A 24653-nucleotide genomic window follows, 5' to 3' on the forward strand; every position below is an offset into this window, starting at 1 on the left:
AACCTTGATAGGACTTCGCGGGGCAGAGTGGTGGAAATCTTCCTGTGTGGCAGGCAACAGAAACGCACATTTCTCGTGAGCAGATCACGACACCTTTATCTCTGGACCTCTGGGTGGGGGGCATGTGAAGCACCTCATTTTCCCAGGACACAGAGGACCTGGTGTATAGGTAGGTCACAGGCTCTTTATTGCTCTCTGAGAACACCCTCTGACTATTTTATTTTTATAAACTTCCTTTGAAGTTTATATTTTAAAAAGCTCCTTTCACAAGCTTCCAATAGTCTGGCTATTTTTCTTGAACTTTCAAGAATATTTATTTGTTCTTTTCTCCTCTAAAAAACAAGACTCATGGCTTTGGGCTTTATAAGAATGTACACAATAATAAACAGGATGCTATAAATAGCCCAGACATTCCAACGATGTCTAACAATCCCCTCCCCGCGTGTCTGGCACCAGGGTCCACAGATTCCAGCATCACCGGATTAGGCTGTCAAGGTGATTTCAGAGGTTGAGAGCCTTCTACCAGACCCACAGCAAAGCAGAGCCAGGCGCTCTCCCAGAATGTTCCACGTTATCTAAAAAGCCTGGCATTTCAAAGGCTTTCATGTAGGCCATTACCAGCCACATCTCTGAAGAAAGCCAACGTCCCTCCCACCCCACACTGATAACTGGCGCTTTCCCACAGACTTCCCTCTGACTAAGCAGCCTGCAGATGCCTCAGCGTTATTTAGCCCTCTCAAAGGTCCTCAGATTACCAAATCTTTACCCACAGAGAAAGGGTATGCTGGGGGTTTAAATAATTTGTCTAGGTTGCACAGGCAGTAAAACAGCAAGCAGGGGTACCAAGCTCAAACTTTCAAGAAAATTCTGCCATTTTCCCATTCTTCCCTCCTGCTTCCTCCATCAGGACCTTGCTCTCTGTTGGTCCACATGGCTAGTGGTAGGGGTCTTGGCTACAGATTTCTTAGAGTCCTGATCCCTGGTCCCCGGATCCTCCCATGTCCTGTCACAAAAATACTGACTTCCGGTTGTCGACCTCTCTACTGCTGCCCACAGTAAACTGGCCCATGACTCCTGTGTGCTTCTGAGCCAGAGATTCTCCTCTTTCTCAGTCCCTGCTCTCATTCCAGGAGACTACTTGAGTGGATGACCCTCACGGGACCCCAATCCCTTCCTTCCTAACTCTTCTCCTCCCCCAAATCAGTGTGTTATTCATGGCTTGTTCCTTGTGGGTCTCCTCAGAACCGAAAGCTCACCTCAATTCAGGCCCATTCCCCCCCCCCCCTTTGCCTCAGCCTCCCTGCCTGCTGGGCCTTAGTAAAGCCGACGGACAGTGTTAATTATCTATACCTTATACAGTTTTGCAGGGGCTGGGGATTAAACTCAGAGCCTCGCATGTGTGAGGCAAACTCTTTCTATTGTATTTTCTCCCCAGTCTATGCCATTCTTAAAGTAACTCCTAAGCTTGGGAATAGAGAGGAGGAGAATCCATGGCTTGAAGCTTGATCATGCTTGAAGCAACAGGCAGGCTCCGGTGACTGATGGGAGGTAACACACACACACACACACACACACACACACACACACACACACACACGCTAGAAGGGAAGTCTTAGGAGAGCGGTTTTAAAGTCGTGGATCTCCAATAGCCTTCGCACTCAGCATCGGCCTATGCTAGAGGCGTGGAGGAGGGTGCGGAGAGTAGCAGGCAATAAAAGCTCCTGCCTGCTAGTTGGAGCCCATTTGTTGATGTCCTCTGGCTCTCATGCAGTAGGTCGCCCGGAAAAAGATGAGCTGCGTGTATCCAAGGTGGTTCCCTTCTCTAACCTGAGAACCCTGTCCCATCAGAATCTAAATAAACAAACCGAGGCTCCCACCCCAGGGGACAGAGCATCCTCAGGTTTTCAGGTTCCCCTGGGGGTTAGATGCTAATATTTTTCTCTTTCCTAGGCTTTCCTTTTTGCCGCCGTTATCAGATTAATGTACCTCAAATGGCATTTAAATATTCACATTTATGGGGGACTGGAGAGGTGGCTTGATGGATTAGAGCCCTGGCTGCTCTTCCAGAGGGCGTGAGTTCAGTTCTGAGCAGCACCGTGATTGTGAGGGTATGGATGTTTGGCCTACATAAGTGATTGTGTACCGCATGGGTGCCTGGTGATTTCGGATAAGGGCAGCAGAGCCCCTGGAATAGGAGCTATAGACGATTGCAGGATGCCAGGTGGGTGCAGACAGCTGAGCCGGAGTCCTCTGCAAGGGTACAGTCAGTGCTCTTAACCACAGAGCTGACCTTTCCAATCCAAATAAAACAATTTTCAATATTACATTTATTGTATATGCATGTGTGTATGTGTGTGTGTGCGCTTGTGTGGGTACATATATGATCCAGTTATGCCTGGAGGTCAGAGGACAATGGTCAGGGGTCAGTTCTCTCCTTCCACCTGTAGACCCTGAGGACTGAACCCAGGCTGTCTAGCCCCTTCACCCTCTGCACCGTCTTGCTAGTCCCTAAAATGGCTTGTCAATGGTGTTGCCTGCTGCTGAAATTCTCTCTCTAGGCGGGCATCTATGTCCTTTCATTATTGGCTTTCCTAGCTCTTTTTTCCCTTCATTTTCTTAAATCTCCCTTCCATCCCCCACATCCCAGTGACATGGTTTTGCCTTCTATGTTGGTTTTTTTATTTGAAATGAAAGACATATGTTGTCAACGGGAGCCTCAGATTATAGAGACGATGACTACAGATACTTTCACTCAAAGCAAACAGTTTTTAGGTTTGAGTTGGACTGTGTAGTCATGTGGAAGATGGGAAGAAAGACAAGTGTGATTTTTGGTAGCTTTCAGGATAACTACTGTTAGATTTAAGATTACTGTCTCAGCCGGGCGGTGGTGGTGCACGCCTTTAATCCCAGCACTTGGGAGACAGAGGCAGGTGGATCTCTGTGAGTTCGAGGCCAACCTGGTGTACAAGAGCTAGTTCCAGGACAGGCTCCAAAGCTACAGAGAAACTCTGTCTCGAAAAACCAAAAAAAAAAAAAAAAAAAACCAAAAAAAAAAAAAAACAAAAAAACAAACAAACAAAAAAAAAAAGCTTACTGTCTCTTTTGACCTCATCAGAGAGTCTAGGTACCTCAAACTGAGGGCCAGACCCCAGATGAGCTCTCATAGGAGGCCACACCCTTCCCTTTACTTTTCTGAACTCAATCTTTCCGTGAAGTCTTTTATTCTCTGGCTTCCTTGGTCCACAGTTGGCCCCTCTACCCACTGAACTCAAGGATCTACTGTGTGCTATTCATTTGTGCAGGCCCACGCTCAGGATGCAGATGTCTGTATTTATTTATTTATTTATTTATTTATTTATTTATTTATTTATTTATTTTGGTTTTTCGAGACAGGGTTTCTCTGTGGCTTTGGAGCCTGTCCTGGAACTAGCTCTTGTAGACCAGGTTGGTCTCAAACTCACAGAGATCCGCCTGCCTCTGCCTCCCGAGTGCTGGGATTAAAGGCGTGCGCCACCACCGCCCGGCGTCTGTATTTATTTTAAACCCCTTGGGCATGGAAATAAAAACAAAACAGACATCTTAAAGGGTTACAAGTCAAGCCTATGGTCCAGGCCTATAGTCCGAGGTTGAGGCAGGAAGACTGTAATTTATGACCAGCCTGGTGATTAGTGAGACCGTGTCTCAAACAGAGTAAAAGAGGGAACCGGGGATATGTCTCAGTAACAGAGAGCGTACCTAGCACAAGTGGGTCCCTAGGTTCAAGTCCCATCATTAAAACTAAAACAAAACCAAAAACAACTAAGTTCTTTATTCCTGTCACACATAAGACCTAGGACAACACCTTATTAAGTAAACCTCCACCAGTTGAAAGCAAACACTCTACTCTGTTTTTCAGGTAATGACAAAAGAGTAAAATCAATTTTGATTGGCTAACAGCTGGGATTGTTTTCACCTACCTGGCCAGCAAGTCAATGAGTTCAAGTTTGGACATGCCATCAGGCAGCAGTCGAGGAATTGCAGCGACACAGGTCCTGAAGAGATCTATTTTTGGTTTTCTTTCACCCCTAGAGTTTGATGACAAAATCGAAGCAAGTCAAAAGACTATGAAAATAAAAAAAAAATACAAAAAAATGATTAAGAGTGTGAACAAAAGCTAGCATATACTACAGACCTTCTAAGTATAGCCTGGTGCTGGCCCCATGTCTTTATCAAGTGTTTATCCTTTCAAAACTTCATTTGGGCCAATGAATGAGCTTGTAAAAGTCTAGACATGGGGCTGGAGAAATGGCTCAGTTGTTTAGAGCACTGGCTGTCCTTGCAGAGGACCCAGGTTTGATCCCCGGCACCCACATGGTGGCTCACAGCCCTCAGTTCCAGGGGATCTAATACCCTCTTCTGATCTCAGCAGATACCAAACATGCATGAGGTGCACACATGTACATGCAGGCGAAACATTCACACATGAAATAAAATGAATAAATCTAATTAAAAAACAAACTGAAAACAACAAAATAGTTGAGATGTGATTCCAAGTCACAGATCTCTGAACGTCCAGACACCAAGAGCACCTGATCACAAGCTAGCCGCTCAGTAGGATTTCACAGAGATTGGTCCCCATGGATGACTTTCCAACACTCGAATCACAAAAAAGCCTCAGTGGATCAGCAAAGCAATGACTATCACGGCTATATCTAGTATTTGAGTGGGATTTGAATGTTTACCAGTGTGGTAGTTTGAATGTATTTGGTCCCCATAAGCTCATAGGGAGTGGCACCATAAGGAGGTGTGGCCTTGTTGGAAGGAGAGTATCATTGCCGCAGCAGGCTTTGAGGTCTCATATGTGCTCAAGTTATACCCAATGTCCCAGATCACTTCCTGTGGCCAATTTTCAGCTCCTTCTCCAGTGTCCCGCTATGATGCTAATGGACTGAACCTCTGAGCTGTAAGTCAGCCTCAATTAAATGTTTTCTTTTATAAGAGTTGCCATGGTCATGGTGTCTCTTCACAGCAAAAGAAACCCCAACTAAGACAAGCAGCAAAACATCTGGAAATTTCTCCCCCTGATGAATTATGCTTCAATTGAGTGTTTTCAAATAAGTCTTTTTAAAATAATGATACATGCTATCGTTTGCTTTTTGTTCTTATGTTAAATATCATGACCAAGAGTGACTTAGAGAGAAAAGTGTTTATTTCATCTTACACTTCAGGCAATAACCCATCACTGAGAGAAGTCAGGGTAAGACCTCAAGGCAGGAACTGAAGCAAAGAGTACAGAGGAATGCTGCTTATTGGCTTGCTCCCTGGGGCCTGCTCAGCTTCCTTTTTTATACAGCACAGGCCCACCTGCCTAGGGGTGGCCCCGCCCACAGTGGGCTGGGTCCTCCTACATCAATTAGCAAAAACTACTCTAGGAGTCTCCCAAGGAACCAGAGCAACAACCTACAGCAACATATAAAAATTCTGACAATTTGGTCTTCAGAGATAAATATAAATGTGGTGCCAGATTAATGCAACTGTAGAACACAGACTCAGTAATGAAAACACAAAGGGGCACAGACAGATGTAATCACTCTGGAACAGTACCCCAACTGTCCTCAGGACAGAAATGCAACAAGCAGAATCAAATTCTCTATGTTTGAATCATCAATGTCAAGTAGCAGACTTACTCCTTGGTATTATCTGCAATGATGCTTCTGTGGTAAGAGTGCTACTATCTTAAGTATGTTAAGAATGAATACAGGGTAGCGGCAGAGAGGCTGGAGAGGTGGTCCAGAGCTTAAGAGTGTGTGTTGCTTTAGCAGAGGACCCGAGTTCAATTCCCAGTACCCATATTGGGTGGTTACAACAATCTGGAACTTCAGCTCTAGGGGGTTATGATCTCCCTCTTCTGGTGTCAAAAGGCAATGCACTTATATACTCACTGTGTGCATGCACACATGTGTACACACACACACACACACACAAAAGATAAAAATAAATGTTAAAAAATGAATACAGGACTGGGAAACATCCCAGTGATCAGCATCCTTTCCAAGCATGTGCAAGGTCTGAGGTCCTGCCCTAGCACTGCAAAGAAAATACTAAAGAACACAGTCAAGCCAAGCCTTTAAATATTCCCCTCACAGAAGGAAAATCAAACACGAGTGTGGATAGCCATGGGTTGTTTCCTCTCCTTTCCCAAGGACCTTCTGCATGATCTGAAGGAAGCCTGCAGAGAGGAGGAGCGTCCACTGTGGTTTCCCACCTAGACAGAGATGCCATCACCCGACACCCTCAATAACTGCTGACACCCTAATGATAGCTCCACGTTCGTCATCTGCAGCAGACAGGTGTCTATCCAGTATCCCTGCCTTGATCACCAGATGTTTTCAACAGCTGGGATCTTTTTCTTACCTATCGGAAGACAGATGACCCCGGGCAGCCTAAAGTGTACGGGGAACTCTGCCATCCGTTTTCAACCGGCAAAGCAAGCCTACATTAGAAACCAAATGGACACATGGTTTCTTTTTATTAACATAGGCTTTTTATTAACATAGGATTTTATGGGAGCATGTGAATGTCCCCCAAAGGGATATACTTTTGAAAAAGGAAATTTATTAGCAGATGTTAAAATTTTTTATTAGTTATTTTATTTATTTATTTTGGTTTTTTGAGACAGGGTTTTTCTCTGTAGCTCTGGCTATCCTAAAACTCATTCTGTAGACCAGGCTGACCTCAGTCTCACAGAGATCCACCTGCCTTTGCCTCCCACGTGCTGGGATTAAAGGTGTGAACCACCACTGCCAAGCTTTTTTCTTTTTCTTTTTTCTTTTCTTTTTTTTTTTAATGTGGCACAAAAGAAATAAGGAATGGGGATTACGCAAAATACTGTGTGCCATGATCAAGTGAATCCCTTGCCCGGGGCAGGGAGAGTGGTGGATCTGCCTCAAACACTACCTCAGACCAGCCGGCTCTTCCCATTACCCTCTTCTAAATGTTTGTGTGGTTCCCTGAAATTCCTCCTTAAAGAAAGAAAAAAAAGAAACAAGCTATTTTCCACTCAAATCTGTCTTAAATTTTTAGTTGAAAAGAAAATTCTTAGCCTTATTTGGGGTTTTCAAGCTGGTTGATTATAAAGAAAGAAGAACCTTACAAAAAAGTTGAAGCACCAGTTAAAATAGTTGGCATGAGTTGAGGGGGGCACATGTCTTTAGTCCCAGCACTCAGGAGACAGAGGCAGAAGACTATCCAGCCTGGCCTACATAGTGAATTCCAAGTCAGCCAGGGCTACAATGGTGAGATTCCGGCTCAAAGAAAGGTACAAGATGCCCTTTTATGGATCAGTAATGAGCTGCAAGCCCCATTTTCTAACTTGCCGGCTTAATGGTACTCAAGATTTAACCAAAAGAGGCCAACCTCAGCTTTGAACTGGCTTTCAAGCAAATAACATTGCTACATATGTTTCACCACCCCTAGAACCCGAGTTGAGTAGAAGACAAGAGGAACGTCCGCTCGGATCCCGCAGCCCGTGAGCCGCCTTGGCGGTACTCACGTGATCATGTCTTCCGGCTCTTTGTTTAGCATCTGGACGTTGGTCAGCATCATGCAACGTCCCACTTCTTTATCAAGGTGTCTCAGGATGTTGCCGACGGCCTTGCGGACTTGAGAGTAATACAATGACATTCCTGAAAAACACGCGTTAATCACACTTTTAACTAAATGTAACAAAGAATCGTATCCTGCTTTACCCAGGTGCCGCAAAATTGCCTCTTCAAGGAGGGTCCTCTGCATCTGGGATTTCCTTGAACAGAAGGGCTGAGGGCGGTTCCATTTTTGCCTGCCTAGTTCTCATGCACTGCCTTGCACTTTGCCGGCGCTCGCCAAATAACTGTTTCAACTTACTAAACAAGAGTTGTAATGCTTTTTAAATGTTTGTTTACTTTAGCCGAGCAGTGGTGGCGCACGCCTTTAATCCCAGCACTCGGGAGGCAGAGGCAGGCGGATCTCTGTGAGTTCGAGGACAGCCTGGTCTACAAGAGCTAGTTCCAGGACAGGCCTCAAAAGCTACAGAGAAACCCTGTCTCGAAAAATCCAAAAAAAAAAAAAAAAAAAAAAAAATGTTTGTTTACTTTTTATTTTATTTATGTGAGTACTTTTGTCTGTATGTATTTTTGCACCACATGACCACATGTGTGTAGTACCTGTGGAGGTCAGAAGAGTGCACTGGGTCCTATGGACTATAGTTACAGGCAGTTGTGAGCTGCCATGTGGGTGCTGGGAACCCACCCTGGGTCCCTGGCAAGAGCAGCCAGTGCTCTTAACCAATGAGGCAACTCTCCAGCCCTCCTAATTGTAATATTTCAATGAGAAATGTTCTCCATAAAAGTTAAAGTAACCAATTTTGCTTTTGAATTTTGATTTGCTTCTGATTAACAAGAAAACCCACTAGCATTAGCAATTACATGAATAAGTGATAATTCTCATTTGGGGTTAAGAGTTTAACAATTGTATATTGTTGCCCGAAATGGGTGGGCAGATTCATTAGTAAAATAAACAAATTGACTCCACTTATAAACTTTAAGATGAGGGAAATGTATTGCTCTCATTTGAGAGTGATATGAGTATTACTATAGTTAGACGACAACACACACACAAACACACACACACACCACATATCAAACAAAATTGACATCACACTTTAACAAAGTAAGTAGCCATTTCTCATGCATAAAGTCTTTTGAACTCATCGACTATAACAAAACTAACGTTAAAGTGAAGACTTCTGCACATGTTTCTTTTATATCTTTGGAATTTAGGATTCAGGAAGACATATCAGAGAAAAAAAGTTCTCCTGAAGTGCTTGTGGGAATTGGCATCTTACAATACAAATTAGACCAGTGTTACTCAATAAAAGAAAGAAATTTTCTTTGAAAAATAATTTAATGAACAAATCATAAATAAGATTGTTGGAAACTTACTGTACACTGTAGTTAACCAATAACCAATATTAGATGTTTACAAGGACCCAGACGAAAGGCCAACACAAAATGGCAAAAATATTTACCAGGAAGTCCTAAGGAGTTTAAAGGGCTCCAGGATCAGACCCCAGCAGGAATCCGTCACCACAACAGTGTAGGAATGTCTCACTGCTACTTGGCAAAGATTTGGTGTTTTTTTTTTTTTTTTTTTCTGAGTTCCTCTCACTTCCAGCAAGGAGCTGAGCGTGTTTTTTTCAGGGATCCATACCCACCTATCATTTTGGCTTCCTCTTCCGTGAGCGTCTTACTCAAATATGTTTTCTTTACTCTCAGGGTGTTTCCTGATGGGAGCACAGCTCCTGTGACCGGCATGGGCGGCTCACCGTCCTTCTGTTGTAAGCTATCGGCGATCACCAAGAATGCGCGCAAACCGATGTTCATTCTCTGTAAAAGAATGAAGCAAGCAAAGACCCCGTCAACTAGAACAATCCGATAGGATTAGTCATGGGGAAACAGCCAGGAAGATGGTCACCAAATTCCTAGTGCGTCTGTGTGTGGAGGGAGAGCAGCAAAGAGGTCCTCATCCTGGAAGCGGCTGCATTAAGTTAAACTGAGTCCCACAACTGACTCAATGCTTCATAGAAAGGGACACCATAGGTTTTAATCCAAAGACAGTGTGAAGATACTGAGTTCCAAATATGAACCACAAATTAAATATCTCTGATTATTTTACTTATTTTGAGATGAACTAGTCACTATGTGGCCCTGGCTGGCCTGGAATTCATTATGTAGGCCAGGCGGGCCTCAGCTCTCAGAGATCCACCTGCTTCTGCCTCCCACAGCCAGCCACTATCTGTTATTGATCTCTGATTACAAAGGCCAGCAAGTTTGAGAATAAATTTTAGAAACGGAAAGTCATCAAACCTACGGAAACACATGGGGACGTGAACTTGTAAAGTTCAGCTGAACCACGGAGCTCGTTCAAGGCAGGTCGCAGCATCTGCTCTCTGTATCACTGTCAATGAAACAGGATTAAGGCCTTGCTGCTCCAGCTCCTGTCCCCAGTGCATCTCATCATCATTTTTACCTGAAATTTCCCTGGGGATCACCTCCATTGACCATCTCACAGGCCTACTGGCTGTTCTGTCTCTTCTTGGATGAAGGGGTTATTGATTTTGTTCACTTTAGAAATGCGATGTTTAACTATCCTGAGTGAGGTAAGCCAGACCCAAAAAGAGGAACATGGGATGTACTCACTCATATTTGGTTTCTAGCCATAAATAAAGGACATTGAGACAATAACTCGTGATTCTAGAGAAGCTAAATAAGAAGGTGAACCCAAAGAAAAACATATAAGCATCCTCCTGAATATTAACCTTCATCAGACGATGAAAGAAGACAGAGACAGAGACAGAGACCAACATTGGAGCACTGGACTGAAGTCTCACGATCCAAAGGAGGAGCAGAAGGAGAGTGAGCACGAGCAAGGAACTCAGGACTGCGAGGGGTGCACCCACACACTGAGGCAATGGGGATGTTCTATCGGGAACTCACCAAGGCCAGCTGGCCGAGGTCTGAAAAAGCATGGGACAAAACCGGTCTCGCTGAACATAACGGACAATGAGGACTACTGAGAACTGAAGAACAATGGCAATGGGTTCTTGATCCTATTGCACGTAATGGCTTTGTGGGAGCCCAGGTAGTTTGGATGCTCACCTTAATAGACCTGGATGGAGGTGGGTGGTCCTTGGACCTCCCACAGGGCAGAGAAACCTGCTTGCTCTTTGGGCTGAGAAGGAAGGAAGACTTGATTGGGGGAGGGGGAGGGAATGGAAGGTGGTGGCGGGGAAGAGGCAGAAATCTTTAATAATTAAATAAATTAATTAATAAAAAAATTAAAAAAAAAGAAAGAAATGCGATGTTTATTTTCAAATTATTGATTACAAGAGTTCTTTGTATAATCTGGAAAGGAGAACCTCATGGGGGATGTGAAAATATTTTCTCCCATGCTATGACTCCTACCAAATGCAAACTTGAAAGCATATACTCAATTTATTGGCTTTCTGTGATTTTTGATTTTTGTGTTCTAAAAAGTTTTGCTCATTCGAGGGTCACAAAAGTTTGCACTTTTATTTTTTCCTGGAAGATTTACAGTGTTGGGTTTATATTTAGGTTGCACAATCCATTTCGAGCTTTTTTTCTGCTTACAGTGAAAACTGTGGACTGGAATTTGTCGTTTTGCAAGGTGCACATCCAATTGCCCAGCACCACTTAGTGGAAAGACTTTTACTCAGTGACTATATTCCCATAATTGGAAATCAGCCAACCATTCCTGTGTGGCTCTATTTCTAATCTCCCATCCTCATCGGTCCTTTTTAAAAAATCCACCCCCACTTTTATACTGATTTTATATTAGGCCTTAAAATCAGACTATGCTAGTCTCCTGTTTCTGAATTATGTTATTTTAGTATTTTGATGTCCCATATCAAATTTAATTTTAAGAGAAGCTATAGGGAATACAAGCCAGATTATTATTAAGATGATAACTTAAAACATTTAAGTCAGTTAAGGGTAAGAGAACTCAACAATGGCCAGTCTTTTGATTTGCTATAGACAGTACTTATCTCTACCTATTTGGATCTTTGCCTTTGTTCAATATTTTTTAGTTTTTGAAATAAAAAAAACATAAGTAGTTTACACATTTTGTCTATTTTATTTCTGGCTACTTTCTTTTCATCAATACTGTAAATTATTTAATTTGTTTATTCATTACTAGGATATATAAATATATTACTTATTTATCTTGTATCCTGAAATCTTCCTAAAGTCATGCATCAACTCCAAATCATTTGATATTTTCTTTCTTTTTTAAAACAAGTGACATCTTTATTTGTGCTAACATTGTTCTTCTTGTTACAGGGTCTCATGTTGCCCAGGCTGGCCTTGAACTCCCTATGTAACTGACTCCTGATCTTCATGCTTCCATCTCTCAACTGCTGTGGGATCACAGGTGTGTTCAGCCATGCACGGCTTCTTTGCACTGTATTTGCTCATCAATGAAAAAACTTTTTGTATTTTCATTTCCAGCCTGTCAGTACTTTATTTCTTCTTTTATTGCCTCCAGCATTGAATAAAATCTCCAGTTCCATGTTCTTTTAGATCAGGGCAAAAATGAGAGAAAATGACCACTCAAAAGTGCATCTCATAGATACGCACTTCTCATGATGATGGACATGTATCCAGTACATAGACAGGCCCAAACCAAGTATGGCTATTACCTAGAAACTACCTAATTGCTGAGTTGTGTTTGACAAACTTGGTTTTAAGATATCCCTGTAGGTCTCTGAGCCTTGTTACACAAGATGATTTAAGAAACATGGAGCCAGGGAGGATGGTGTTTGCTTGTAGTTGCTATACTTCAGAGGCTGGGACAGGATGATCAAGCGCTTACAGTCTTGCTCGGCAATACAGCAAGTTCAAGGCCAATGTGAGACCCTATGTGATAAAACATTACACCAGTAAGCAGCTCCCGAAGGGCCAGCCTGGCTGCTCTCTGAGAAACCGTCTCCAGCAGCAGCGTTTTCATCGGCTGTGCAGCTTCTCCTTCACTGACCACAGAGTGCCTGCTTCTCAAGGGGCAGTGTGTACGGAACGGAGGAAGCTTGCACGTGCGAAATCCTGTGCGAATGTGTGTGTTGACCTGAGCGGGCCATGTCAAAGACCCCAGAGCCTCAGACCCACAGAGGAAAATGGTAAAGACTGCCTCAGCTGGCTGAGTGTGAGTGCTGACAGTGTGGGCAGAACACAACTACTATAGTCTCCTTGTGAGATGTTTACAGAGCAAGAGCAGCTAAACCTCGCCTCTTGATCCAAGGATCTCCTTGTTTATCTAGAAGCAATAACCCTGTTTCCTTTGTCCAGTTGTATGCTACTGCTGCCTTGCTGTTCAACTCTATATAATAAACACTCGGAACTTCCAGAGTGCTGCAGCTTCTTTGCCAAGGGCCTGGACCACAGAAATCCCAGCTTTCTGTCCTGTTTCCCTCTGTGTTTATCTTTGCTTCATTCCCTTGCTGCTCCAGTCATGTTCGTCTCTGGAGATATGCTGGATGTGCCAGTCACATGTAACCTTTTGGGCTTATAGCTGTCAGTTAGTAATAGGCAGATTCTTCTATGCTTCTACAAGAGGAAGAGACGTAGAAGAGAGCGGGCAAGATGATCCAGTGGGCAAAGGCACTGTGGTGTTGTGAAAGAAAATAGCTCTCAAAGGCAGTGGCAATATTAGGAGGTGTGGCCTTGTTGAAGTAGGTGTGACCTTGTTGGAGGAAGTGTGTCACTGTGTGGCCAGGCTTTGAGGTCTCTTTTGCTCAAGCTTCCCTCAGTGTGACACACAGTCTACTTCCTGTTGCATTCTGATCAAGATCTACCCAGTACCATGTGTGCCTGAATGCCACCAGGCGCCCCACCGTGATGATAATGGACTAACCTCTGACACTATAAGCCACCATCTCAATTAAATGTTTTCCTTTGTAGAGTTGCCGTGGTCATGGTATCTCTTCACAGCAACAGAAACCCTAACTAAGACAGGCATTTACTGCCAAACCTGGCAGTTTAAATTTTAGCTTTGTGACCCTCAAGGTTTCTGCCCTACTTGAGCTCCTGTCTGATTCCTTCAATGATAAACTACAATAAGGATGCATAAGCCAAACAAACCCTGTCCTCCCCAGCTTGCTTTTGGTCATGGTGTTTCATTGTGGCAATAGAAACCTTGACTAGTATAAGTAATCCAGTAATTCTGAGAATTGTTAAAATAGTAAATTTGTAACTACTGAGCTATGAAGAAGATGTCGGACATGTTGCCCACGTGAGAATTCTGCTATTGCCCAGCTCTGGACCTCGATGGGGCCCCTGGTTTTGACTTTCTCCTGACCTGCTGACTGTGACGGCAGCCATTCCAGAGGCCTGTGAGGTCATCAGCCACAACAAGAAACTCCCACATTTTAGTTTCTTATTCTGTTAGCAGAAATGTGGCAACAAGGAGGGTTCAGGGTACGATGGGAAGGGGCAGGGGATGTAGGGGCAGCTCAGGAGCTGTGCTCAGCCTCTAAGCCCCTTCCTGTAATGACCAGAAGAAGGAGCAGGCTGTCACAGTGAGGGCAGAGAGAAGCAGTCAGTAGTCTCTACGGTATGGGATTTCTTTCCCTGGCCTCGCTTTCTTTCTCCTCCATGCCCTTTTAGTTTGTAATGAGTTAGTTCCAGTATCAAGCTTCTGTGCAGGGACCTAGAAAAGTACTTGCTCATTTTAACAGAGGACAAGCCGAGGGTCAGAAGCAGAGGTCACATGGCTAGAAAAAGAAGCTGAGCCCACGACAAGTGGCAAAACTAGCTTCTGGCTTTCGGTCCAGTGTGCTTTTCATAATCTCACAGAGAAAGGGCTGCAAAGAGGCCGCTTGGCCGGCATGTATCTAGGGGCTGCTGGTGTTGAAAAGGTTAAGACCGAATTGCCGTTCATTTGCTGAGCCTAGATCCCCACAGTGATGTACACCCACCAGGGACTCATCTCCGTGAGGTGCCGGGACCTTGAGCTGGCATGCTGTCATGGAAGCGCGTTTGTCAACTTGGTTATTTAATTTCACTATGTTGGAGGAATCTCACCACTCCCTGTGTTTACTCATCTGCCTCATCACATTCCAACACTAGCTAATCTTTGTCACCGCACTCTTTGGGGCAAGGATGATTCCCTTTGACAAGAGCAGAAGACTACAGCGCATGGGCATCCTGAAGCAGTTCACCTCAAAATTTACTCCTTAAAACAAAACAAAACAAACAAACAAACAAAAAAAAAACGATGCCCAAAGCAGTACACAGAAGAATATAGTTTCTGTGTCTTAAGACCCTTTAGAGGTACCGCTCCTTCCCCACCCGAGCCCCCCTAGACTTTCAGAGCAAAGGTCTGGGCTCTGTGAATAAGGTTTGCACAGACTAGTAGTTCATACCTCTGGGTTGAGGCTAAAAGCCTTGGCTGGCTTTCCCACGCAAAGAAAGTCGAAAATGATTTCCTTCATTGCAAAGTCCAGACGCTCCTGGAGGGGGGTGGCGTGGAGTGGAGGAGTGGGGTGGGAGGAAACAAACGAAATAAAAATGCAGAATGCCGAGTTTAGCACAACATGCAAGTTTCCCCATATGCAGCTGGGGTGTTTCCTAATTTTTATGGGTCATGGGGAGCCCCCGAAGGAAGATCGGGTGTATAGGAATTGTCTGAGGAGGTGCAATTCCTTGAGTAGTGCATAGAATCAGCTCTGTGAGCACAGGGAGGCTGGAGCCACAGAACCAAACACAAAAAACATACACCCCTTGGGCATCTGGACCCCAAAACGGCCTAGATTCTTCCCCCTTGTCCTATACATGTTGGTAACTTTTTGAAACTCAGCTGAGAAATATATTTTTAATGATATCACTACAAAATGACCATTTTCCTTTGTTCTTTAACTTTGAAAACATCCTCTGGCTCATACATAAAAATTAATCCGGGGGTGGGGGAAGAAGATTTAAGACACAAGACATACCATTTAAGGTGGGGCCTGGCCATACAAGTCAGTAACTATTATGATAGGACATGTTCGTTATCTGTACAGTATTCCAGAATAGCCAAAGCACATATACCTCGTGACCACATTTAGAAAAGTCCTATGAAATTTTCCGTGTACACTTTCTCTAAGGATCCATATTAAAGAAGTCTCTCAGGGCCCCAATAGAGAGATCTGCTAGATATCAAGCAGCCTGTGCACCGAATCTTACATCTTTATATGAATAGCAGCAGCAAGCACTTCAGCAACATTTGCAGACTGATAGTCTCCTTTGAGCATATAATATTCTGTGGCATACCAGGCAAGAATCTCTACCGTAGCTTTTGAGATAAAGAAACCAAGATGGAAGATGTTCTTTGGTTTGAGGTAAAAGGTTTGCTAGTGACAAAGGCCAGGCTAGGACAGGAAACCTGCAGAGGTCAAAAAGGGGGTCAAAGATTGTACCCACTAAGTATTTTTAAGAGAAAAAGGCAGCCAGGTATGTGTGCTTAATTCTAGCATGTGGGAGGCAGACACAGGAGGATTGTGAGTTGGAGGTAACCCTGTTCTACAGAGCTAGTTAGAGGCCAGTCAAGGTTAAAAAATGAGACACTGTTTCAAAAATAAATAAATAAAACAGTGGACTCGGTGTGTACACCTGGCACCAGAGGGGTCTCGGGTTCAGTTCACCAACCCCTCCCCCCAAGTAAAAATTTTAGTAAATAATAAATTACAGCCACACTAGCTTTAATATCACTGAAATCTCTTTTCAAAGTAAATTAATTCATGTGCAAAGTGCCTAGAATAGCTTTGAGCAAAGGATAAAACTGGTAAATGCTAATTTCCCCATGGAATTATTTTCTCCTCAAAGAGGAAAATTAGAGAATTGACATTGATTCTTCAATTTTACTAGACTGCCTTTTTAAAAAAAACTAAATTTCTGTCAGATCCTAGACCTTTTGATTCCTCTTGACTTAGTACAGAGCAGAGATCTGGGGAACGTGGGACAGGAGAACCAAGAGTTCTTGTCACTAAAGTCTTCTCTTTTCTGTCAGTGCCAGGACCAACCCAGGATCTCATCAGTGCTACAGGCGGCTTTCCTGGTAGTCTCTGACCTAGACAAATCGCTAAAATTCCATCTCTCATCTCTCTTAGCTGCTGAAGGCACTTGATGTGTACATCTGACTGAAGCAAGACAGTAAGCTGTGTGGGCACACGAGCCCCCTTCCTGAGAAGTCTGGACACATTAGGATTACTATGGCCTGTTTCGTTTCTTACTTCCCCTGAAGGAGACGGGCAGCGATGTGTGCATTACCTGGGCGATGAACTGGATAATCTTCACGAAGATGTTCAGAGGCATATCCCTGGGCACTACGCCGCGGGACCCTTTGGGGAAAAGCGTGGTGGTGATGGTTATGAGTCGGCTGGAAGATAAGGGCAGGAAAAAGAGAAAACAAGGGAGATTGGCTGAGATTTAGCTGTCGGGGAGATGTTCGCATTTCATCCTATCTTAGTATCAGAAGGGGGAAAAGAAAAGAACCAAACCCTTCCTATTAGCATAATTACTCTATGAAGACATTCTTTTTCTTTTTTTTCTTCAGGAAAAAAAAAATCCAGGGCAGTTGGAAAACAACAGACAGCTGCTTCCTTCCTCAGCACACCAAATGCCGCCCAGCCGCAGACCCTATCAGTCCTGGCGGAGGACAATGCTTTGGCAAAGGCTGCGAAGGCAGTGGTGAAGCTCCGAGGCCGAGGCCTTGCAGGAACCATCAGCTCTGAGCATGTTTTCACTGGCATAGGGTAGGCAACAAGGAAGGCGAGCAGCCCGCGCAAGGGCTGAGCAGTGCGGTTCCAAGGCCGACCCCAGGAGCAGGGTCGCGGGGGCGCACCTGTCCTTACCTCTGAGTCGCAGTATTGCTTTCACATTTGATTCGGATCATGTAAACCCAGAGTAACCTGTAGAGAGACTCCAGGGCCACTCGAGCCATCTTGGGGTCTTTGTTCTGTAACAGAATCCAAAATGTACGATTACTTGTGGGATCGTGGTCCAGGCAGGAGAGTGTTCCCTAAGCAGCTTGGGAAAGGCGGGTGTGGTTGGGGGGCAGGCAACCTTGGGCTATCTGCCTTCCAGTGTCATGGGTAAGTCATCCGCGAGGGCTATGAACGTGACGGCAAGACAGGAATGTCATGGGAAGTCCTCATTCTGTCTTTGCCAAAATGGAAACTCAAGAGATGGCCAAGCAACCAACAGAATCGCATAGCATTTACAGAAGAATTGGATGTGGTTCTCATGACAGATGATGTTCTTGTAAATACTGTTATAGTTTTAGTTTTTATAACCCCTATACCATATGATTATTCTCTAATGCCTGTTGAGAGTAATATGTACCACACACCATGGTATAAACTAGACACAGAGAAAACAGCTCCTGTGTCTTAAGGCGGGGGTGGGAGAGAGTTTTGTGTTTGTGCCTGCTTAGTTTATTGTATTATTAATATTATTAATAAATATAGCACATCATATTATATCATAATAAAATAAATATTATATAAAATGATTATATATTAGTTGATTAGTATGTATTTATAGCTGCTCCTAGTTTATTAATTTACTTATTGTTCTATTTGTCTACTGAAATGTGAATAACGTTTAATTAGTAAAGTCTTATAATATATTTTAATATCTGGTATATCTACCTTCCACTGTCTACTGCTTTTTAAGTAAATCTACCATCAGACCCAGCTCTACTACTCCTGTGTATTTACCCAAAGGACTCTAGGTCCTGTTTGACTGAGGCCCTAGGACTAGACCTGGTCCCATCACAGAAACACCTCCACATCAGTGATTCACGCAGCATCCAGCAACAGTGAAATGGATAAGGAAAATGTGATGCTTAATCACAGTAGAATTCCCTTTCAGCCACAAAGACGGATGAAGTTATGTGTTTGCAGGTAAATGGGTGCAGCTGGAGAAAATCAAACTGAGTGGATTAAGTCAGTCTCAGAAGGACAAATATTTTACGACCTCACTCATTTGTGATCTGAAATTTAACATAGTCACGCAAAGTCAATATGTGTATATTAAATAAAAGTAGAAGGGAAATTGTCTGGGGACAGCTAGAATTGACAGGAGGTGCAGGGGAAGGGAAGGGAGAGTAGGAGAAATGGGGTGTGTGTAAGAATACAACTCAAAATACAATATATACCTGTAAAACAATGTAAAAACAAAAGAAATGGCACAGTGGGCTGAGGGTGGGGCTTAGCGATAAAATGGCTGCCTAGCCTGCTTGAATTCAGTACCCAGTATGAGATTAAGAAAAACAATAAAATAACAGACATATTAATACTTAAAAGCCAAAAAACTTAAGAATTTTTCATATTCTTAGTTGCTTACCCTTCTACATAAATGTTACATGTACTAGTCTAGCTCAGGGAAGGGCAGGGAATCCAACTTTTGAGAAGTGCCTTCTTATATACAAAGCTTAAAAGAGATTTTTTCCTGTTAATGATCTGATTTATACAATGCTTTGATTCATTAAATAGAATTGAAACTAATAATGTGACATTAAAAAATATCTAGGCGTCACTGGTATATTCTCATATTGTTATTGTGCAAGACAAGAGAATTTAAAATGATCCCTACTACACAATTTGGAGGACAAGAAATTAGCATACAGCCATCCTCATAAATGAAAGAAGACAAGATAAAGGTGGGGTGTATGTGTGTGTGGAAAAATGGCAATTCTCCTGCCTCAGTCTCCCCAACGCTGGGATCACAGGTGCCCATTTTCATACCTGGATTTCCTGACATTTATTTATTTTAAAGACACTTATCTTTAGTGCGCATGTGTGCAGGTGCCCGTAGAGGCTGGAGGAGGGCAACAGATCCCTTTGAGCTTGAGTTACAAGTGGTTAGGAGCCACCTGACGTGGGCTCTGGAAGCAGCAAGGGCTCTTAACTACTGAGCTGTTGCCCCAGGCCCCTCCTCGCCTTTGTCTTGGCTATCCAGTGGCTTTTCCATGTTTCCTGGAGTGTAAGACGTCTACAGAATACAACACAAAGCTCTTCACAGACGGAATCTGTTTAGTGCCCACGTGTGACACGGGGCATTTTCCGCATCAGGTCGCTCCTAGCTTTTCATGCTGACAGTGGACGTGGGGCTAACCCTGACGTTGGAGCTGGAGTTTGGAATGCGGTTCAGTCCCCGTAGCATCAGTCCCATGGGCTCCTCTCAGTGTTATCAATTTCTTGTTTTAGACCTTCTATTGATGCGCAATTAATAAAAGCCCAGAGAGAGAGAAATTGGGGTTCAGCCTGAAGATCCGAAAAGCAAAGCAGTCAGTCATTGACTCTTATCTCAACCTCAGTCCGAAATGGTGATTCTGCCTCCAGGAATCTCAGAATGAGACTGTGTCTGAGAGCTGTCTCCTCTGGTCTTATATTCCTCTCTAGGGCTTGGATTAAAGGCGTGCACCACCATGATTAAAGGCAAGTACCGCCTGGTTTCTACGGCAAACTAGTGTGGCTACTGGGATTAAAGGTGTGTGTTACCATTACCTGGTCTGTAAGGCTGCCCAGTGGGGCTGTTTTACTCTCTGATCTTCAGGCAAGCTTTATTTATTAAATACATTTGAAACGCCACTGCATCCTATGGGTAAAATGCCTGTGTACGGGAGCACGGACTGAGTCTGCACCCAGGTCCTTTCGGGGCTGTTTGTAACCTTTACTCAGCTTCCCCTTAAGGTTTTTATAGAAGCTCTAAAGAATACTATAATTTTGAAATCATTCATTTTCAAAGCAAGCTGCCCTACTGTTTCAAACACAACTTGGCTCTTTTGACCACTGCAATAAATTACTATACAAAATATTTTAATTTTAACCCCAAATGCATTAAATATATTCAGAAAGCATTCTTCATCGTTAAAAAAATCTGTTATAGTTCCTTTCTATTTCTCTGATAATACATGGATTGAAAACAACTTGGGGAAGGAACATGTCTTTTGGCCTACAGCTTACAGTCCCTCATGAGATCAAGGCAGGGATGGGGAGGCAGAGACTGATGCAGAGGCCATGGAGAAACACTGCTTTGCAGTGGATATTTCTGCACTGTGTGAAGATGGATTGCTGTGATTGGTGAATTAAAAAGCTGACTGGCCAATAGGTAGGCAGGAGGTATAGGTGGGACTTCCAGGGAGAGAAAGGAAGGAGGGGAAGGCGCACAGGAGAAACAAGGAGACAGGGAGAGGAAACAGGATGGACAGTGCAGAACAAAGGTAACCGAGCCATGTAAAGGAACGTAGATGAAAATATATGAGTTAAGTTATAAGAACTACTTAGGGCTGGGTGGCAGTGGCACAGGCCTTTAATCCCAGAACTCCAGAAGAAGAGGCAGGTGGGTCCATATGCGTTTGAAGCCAGCCTGATCTACAGAGTGAGTTCCAAGACAGCCAAGGCTACACAGAGAAACCCTGTCTTGAAAACAAACAAATAACTTAAGAATAAGCCTAAATTAAACCTGAACTTTCATAATTAATAATAAGTCTCCATGTCATTTTTTATAAGTTGGTGGCCCAAAGAAATATCTGTTTACACTGCTTACTAGCTTGGTCCTCAGGACTTGTTCAGACTGCTTCTTATAGAATCTAGGACCACCAGCCCAGGGATGGCACACCTACATCAGTCACTAATCAAGACAATGCTCCACCATTTGTCTGTTGGCCAATCTGATAGCGCCAGTTCAGTTGAGGTTCCCTTTTCCCAGGTAACTCTGATTTGAATCATGTTGACAAAAGACTAGTGCCGTTTTGAACAAAATGGCCACTTTCTATCTGTAAAAGATGCATTTAAAGGGTTTCTGATCCTACTGCACGTACTGGCTTTGTGGGAGCCTAGGCAGTTTGGATGCTCACCTTACTAGACCTGGATGGAGGTGGGAGGTCCTTGGACTTCCCACAGGGCAGGGAACCCGGATTACTCTTAGGGATGATGAGGGAGGGGGACTTGATGGGGGAGGGGGAGGGAAATGGGAGGTGGTGGCGGGGAGAAGGCAGAAATCTTTAATAAATAAATAAACAATAAAAATTAAAAAAAAAAAGAGCTAGTTCCAGGACAGGCTCCAAAGCTACAGAGAAACCCTGTCTCAAAAAAACAAAACAAAAGAACAAAACAAAATAAAAAACAAAAAAAAGAATCTTTAAAAAAAATAAATTAAAAAAAAAATAAAATAAAATACTAGAATTAGTACCTGCAAAAGCAGACCAACTAGGGAAAGTGGCAACGGCAGCTTTTGGGCAGTGCAACCGACTGCTAAGTGCTCAGACGAATGTCTGAGAGAGCCCACAGTGTAACTGCTGACAACCCTGAAAGGCATTTCGTGCAGAACTTGAAAACCTCATTCTCTGCCCACTGCTATTAGATTTCACTGCCAACTTGAAGGAAATGAACGATTGCAATCTTGGATTTCACAATTAGCTCCTAGAGCCAGGACATTGTCAGTGCTGAAATCAGGTCCATGTAGATTATTATATAATTACAGTAAATGACAAAATAACATAATTAATCTTAAGTACTTCCCCAACTTAAAATGTCTTGGGGGAAAAAAACCAACACAAAACAAGGTAACATGTATAAACACATGCAAGAATTTTTATTTTTTTTTTTTTAATGATGGTAGCAAACATTGTACCAGAGAAGGAAGTGGAGCCATGGCTTTGGACACAGGCGAGAGTGACTGTGAAGAATTCATTTCATTTGCATTTTGTTTTTTAATAATTCATAAAGATTCTTTATTTTAGTTTATGCACATTGTGTCTTGCCTGCTTGTACATCCGTGTTCTCCTTGTATTTCTTTTTTTTTATTTTTTTATTTTTTTTTTCTCTCCTTGTATTTCTGATATCCATTGAGGCCCAGAACAAGGTGTCAGATCCCTTGGAACTGGAGTTACAGGTGGTTGTTGAGTCCACCATGGGGGTACTGGGAACTGAACCTGGGTTCTCTGCAAGAGCAGTCAGTGCTCTTCACTGCTGAGCCATCTCTACAGCCCCTGGTTTTCTTCTTTTTGAAAAATGGTCTTGCTATACATAGTTCAGGCTAGCTTCAACTTTGTGATCCTCCTGCCTCTGCTTCTCCAGTGTTTGGATTACTGGCATGCATCACTGCACCAGGAGTGCCTGTTCTTACATTACAGAGGGTTCTCCTCTACTTGTCCTGTGTCAATGGGTCACTAAAATTGAAAGCATGTTTCTATTTGATGCAAAGCCAATGTTAACGCTAATATTAGAACTGTATCCACCATAGGCTCCTTAGTGGGGGAGGGGGGGCGCTGGGGCTTTACTCATTTTGCCCAGCACCTGTGCTGGCCACCCGGAGAGCAGTAAGTGCTTAGGACAGAATCACAGACAAGACTGGCAGAAGGCAATGCTCTCTGCAATCTTTCCACAGAATGGAGCTTTTGTTTCCAAATTATCTACCTAGACCTAAGGGTCAGGTGTCCCAGGAGATCTGAAGTAATTTCACCTGTTGGGGTCAGCTAAGTCATTTCATTTTCCTATCACTTGGATACACACGACAACAGTTATATATCTAGACAGATCTCTAGGGTTGTTTTAATTCTGTCTCCAAAGGGATGTTTCTAGAGCAGATGTATCTTCCCCAGATCTGCAGATTTATTTCTAGGCAGATGAATACATTCCTTTAAGCAGGTGCTTATTGTAACGTGGTGTGGTGGCTTGCACCTGTAATCCCAGCACGTGGGAGGCTGAGGGAGGGGGACTGTGAATTTGAGGTCAGCCTGGGCAACATAGTTAAGTCCTTGTTTCAAACACACCAAAATAAACAGCAGTTCATGGAGATGTCTTTCTTATATAAAAGGTAAATACTAACCTTAAGGTTGGACAAGCAGTTGTTGAGGAAAACATGCCACCTGTTCAGGAATAGCTGCTTCTGACTGACACAGAGAAGACAGGTCACCAGGGGGTACAAAGCCTGAGAAGAAAGGAACAGGGGTCACGGGATGACTGACAGCTCAACAAACCAGGAAACATACACTTCCTGCACACAAAACTTCGTCACCTCCTCTGTGGCCATGTGGCCTCAAATAAATGAAATGCTGTACAACCACAGAGCTCATAGGTGCTTTCTGAGAATGGCTGGATAGAATCATCTACAACTCTGACTAGTAATATACATACGGCAATATGTTTGTACAATTATTATCGTACAATAATACAGAAAGCCAATTCACAAACTTGGTTCTCACTTACGAACGTCTAAAACAAATCTCAGATTGTACTCTCAACCACCACAGAAAGAAACAACCAGCATTGCTGATTCTTATTGTCAACTTGACACAAGCTAGAGTCACCTGGGAAGAGGACCCTCGAAGGAGGAACTGCCTCTACCAGATGGGCCTGTGGCCACGTTTATGGGATATTGTCTTAATTGCTAATTAATACAGGAGGCCACAGCCCACTGTGTGCGGTGCCATCCCTAGGCAGGTGGGTCCTGAGTGAGCAAGTCACGGGGAGCAAGCCAGGAAGCAGCATTCCTCCATGGCCTCTGCCTCCGTCACTACCTCCAGTTCTGCCCTGGCTTCCCACCATGATGGATTATAACTTCTAAGGCAAATATACACTTCTTTCCCCTAAGCTACGCTTAGTCCGCATTTTAACTCAGCAACAGAGCACCAAACCAGGACAGCCATGAAGGCCCACTCAGTTTGAAAATGCCATTGGCTTTTGCACTCATAAATATCTAGTAGTTTGTCTTAGCGGCAGACATACATATTTACTTTCTCCTGCAATCTTCCTGTAATTCAGGGAGCTTCCTGAAAGAGCTGTTATGGTCCTGGTAAACACCACCAAGACAAATGTAACCGCAGCAGGAATCTGCTCATGATGTAATAAACAGAGGTGCTACTGTGCTTTTCCTGCCTAACTGGGCCCCTTTCCCACAGCAACAGGAGAAGACAGCAAAGCTAACAGGCAGCCGCCCAAAGAATGTGCACACACAGTTCATCCTTTGCTTAACCAGGTGACGCACACCTTGAAGGCTGGGGGAGATTTAAAGAGAAACACACCTATTTACTTGAACTGGCTGCTGCTCTGCACTTCACCTCAGCATTTTCTTTCT

At 43.6% G+C, this 24653-nt stretch overlaps 1 protein-coding gene across 4 annotated transcripts in view; it reads right to left on the reverse strand.

Annotated features, from left to right (window-relative positions):
- Fry (FRY microtubule binding protein) overlaps window positions 1-24653 on the reverse strand; it is a 404412-nt gene that overhangs the window by 120886 nt on the left and 258873 nt on the right. For all 4 annotated transcript variants that reach the window (XM_057765235.1, XM_057765236.1, XM_057765234.1 and 1 more), the window contains 7 exons: window positions 23406-23507; window positions 17423-17526; window positions 16839-16947; window positions 14954-15040; window positions 9230-9401; window positions 7532-7664; window positions 3957-4064 (listed from right to left, as the gene is read on the reverse strand). In XM_057765235.1, coding sequence (XP_057621218.1) covers window positions 3957-4064; window positions 7532-7664; window positions 9230-9401; window positions 14954-15040; window positions 16839-16947; window positions 17423-17526; window positions 23406-23507 — 815 coding nt within the window. The remainder of the gene's footprint in view (window positions 1-3956; window positions 4065-7531; window positions 7665-9229; window positions 9402-14953; window positions 15041-16838; window positions 16948-17422; window positions 17527-23405; window positions 23508-24653) is intronic.

Source organism: Chionomys nivalis, chromosome 3 (assembly GCF_950005125.1).
Source record: "Chionomys nivalis chromosome 3, mChiNiv1.1, whole genome shotgun sequence".
NCBI lineage: Eukaryota > Metazoa > Chordata > Mammalia > Rodentia > Cricetidae > Chionomys > Chionomys nivalis.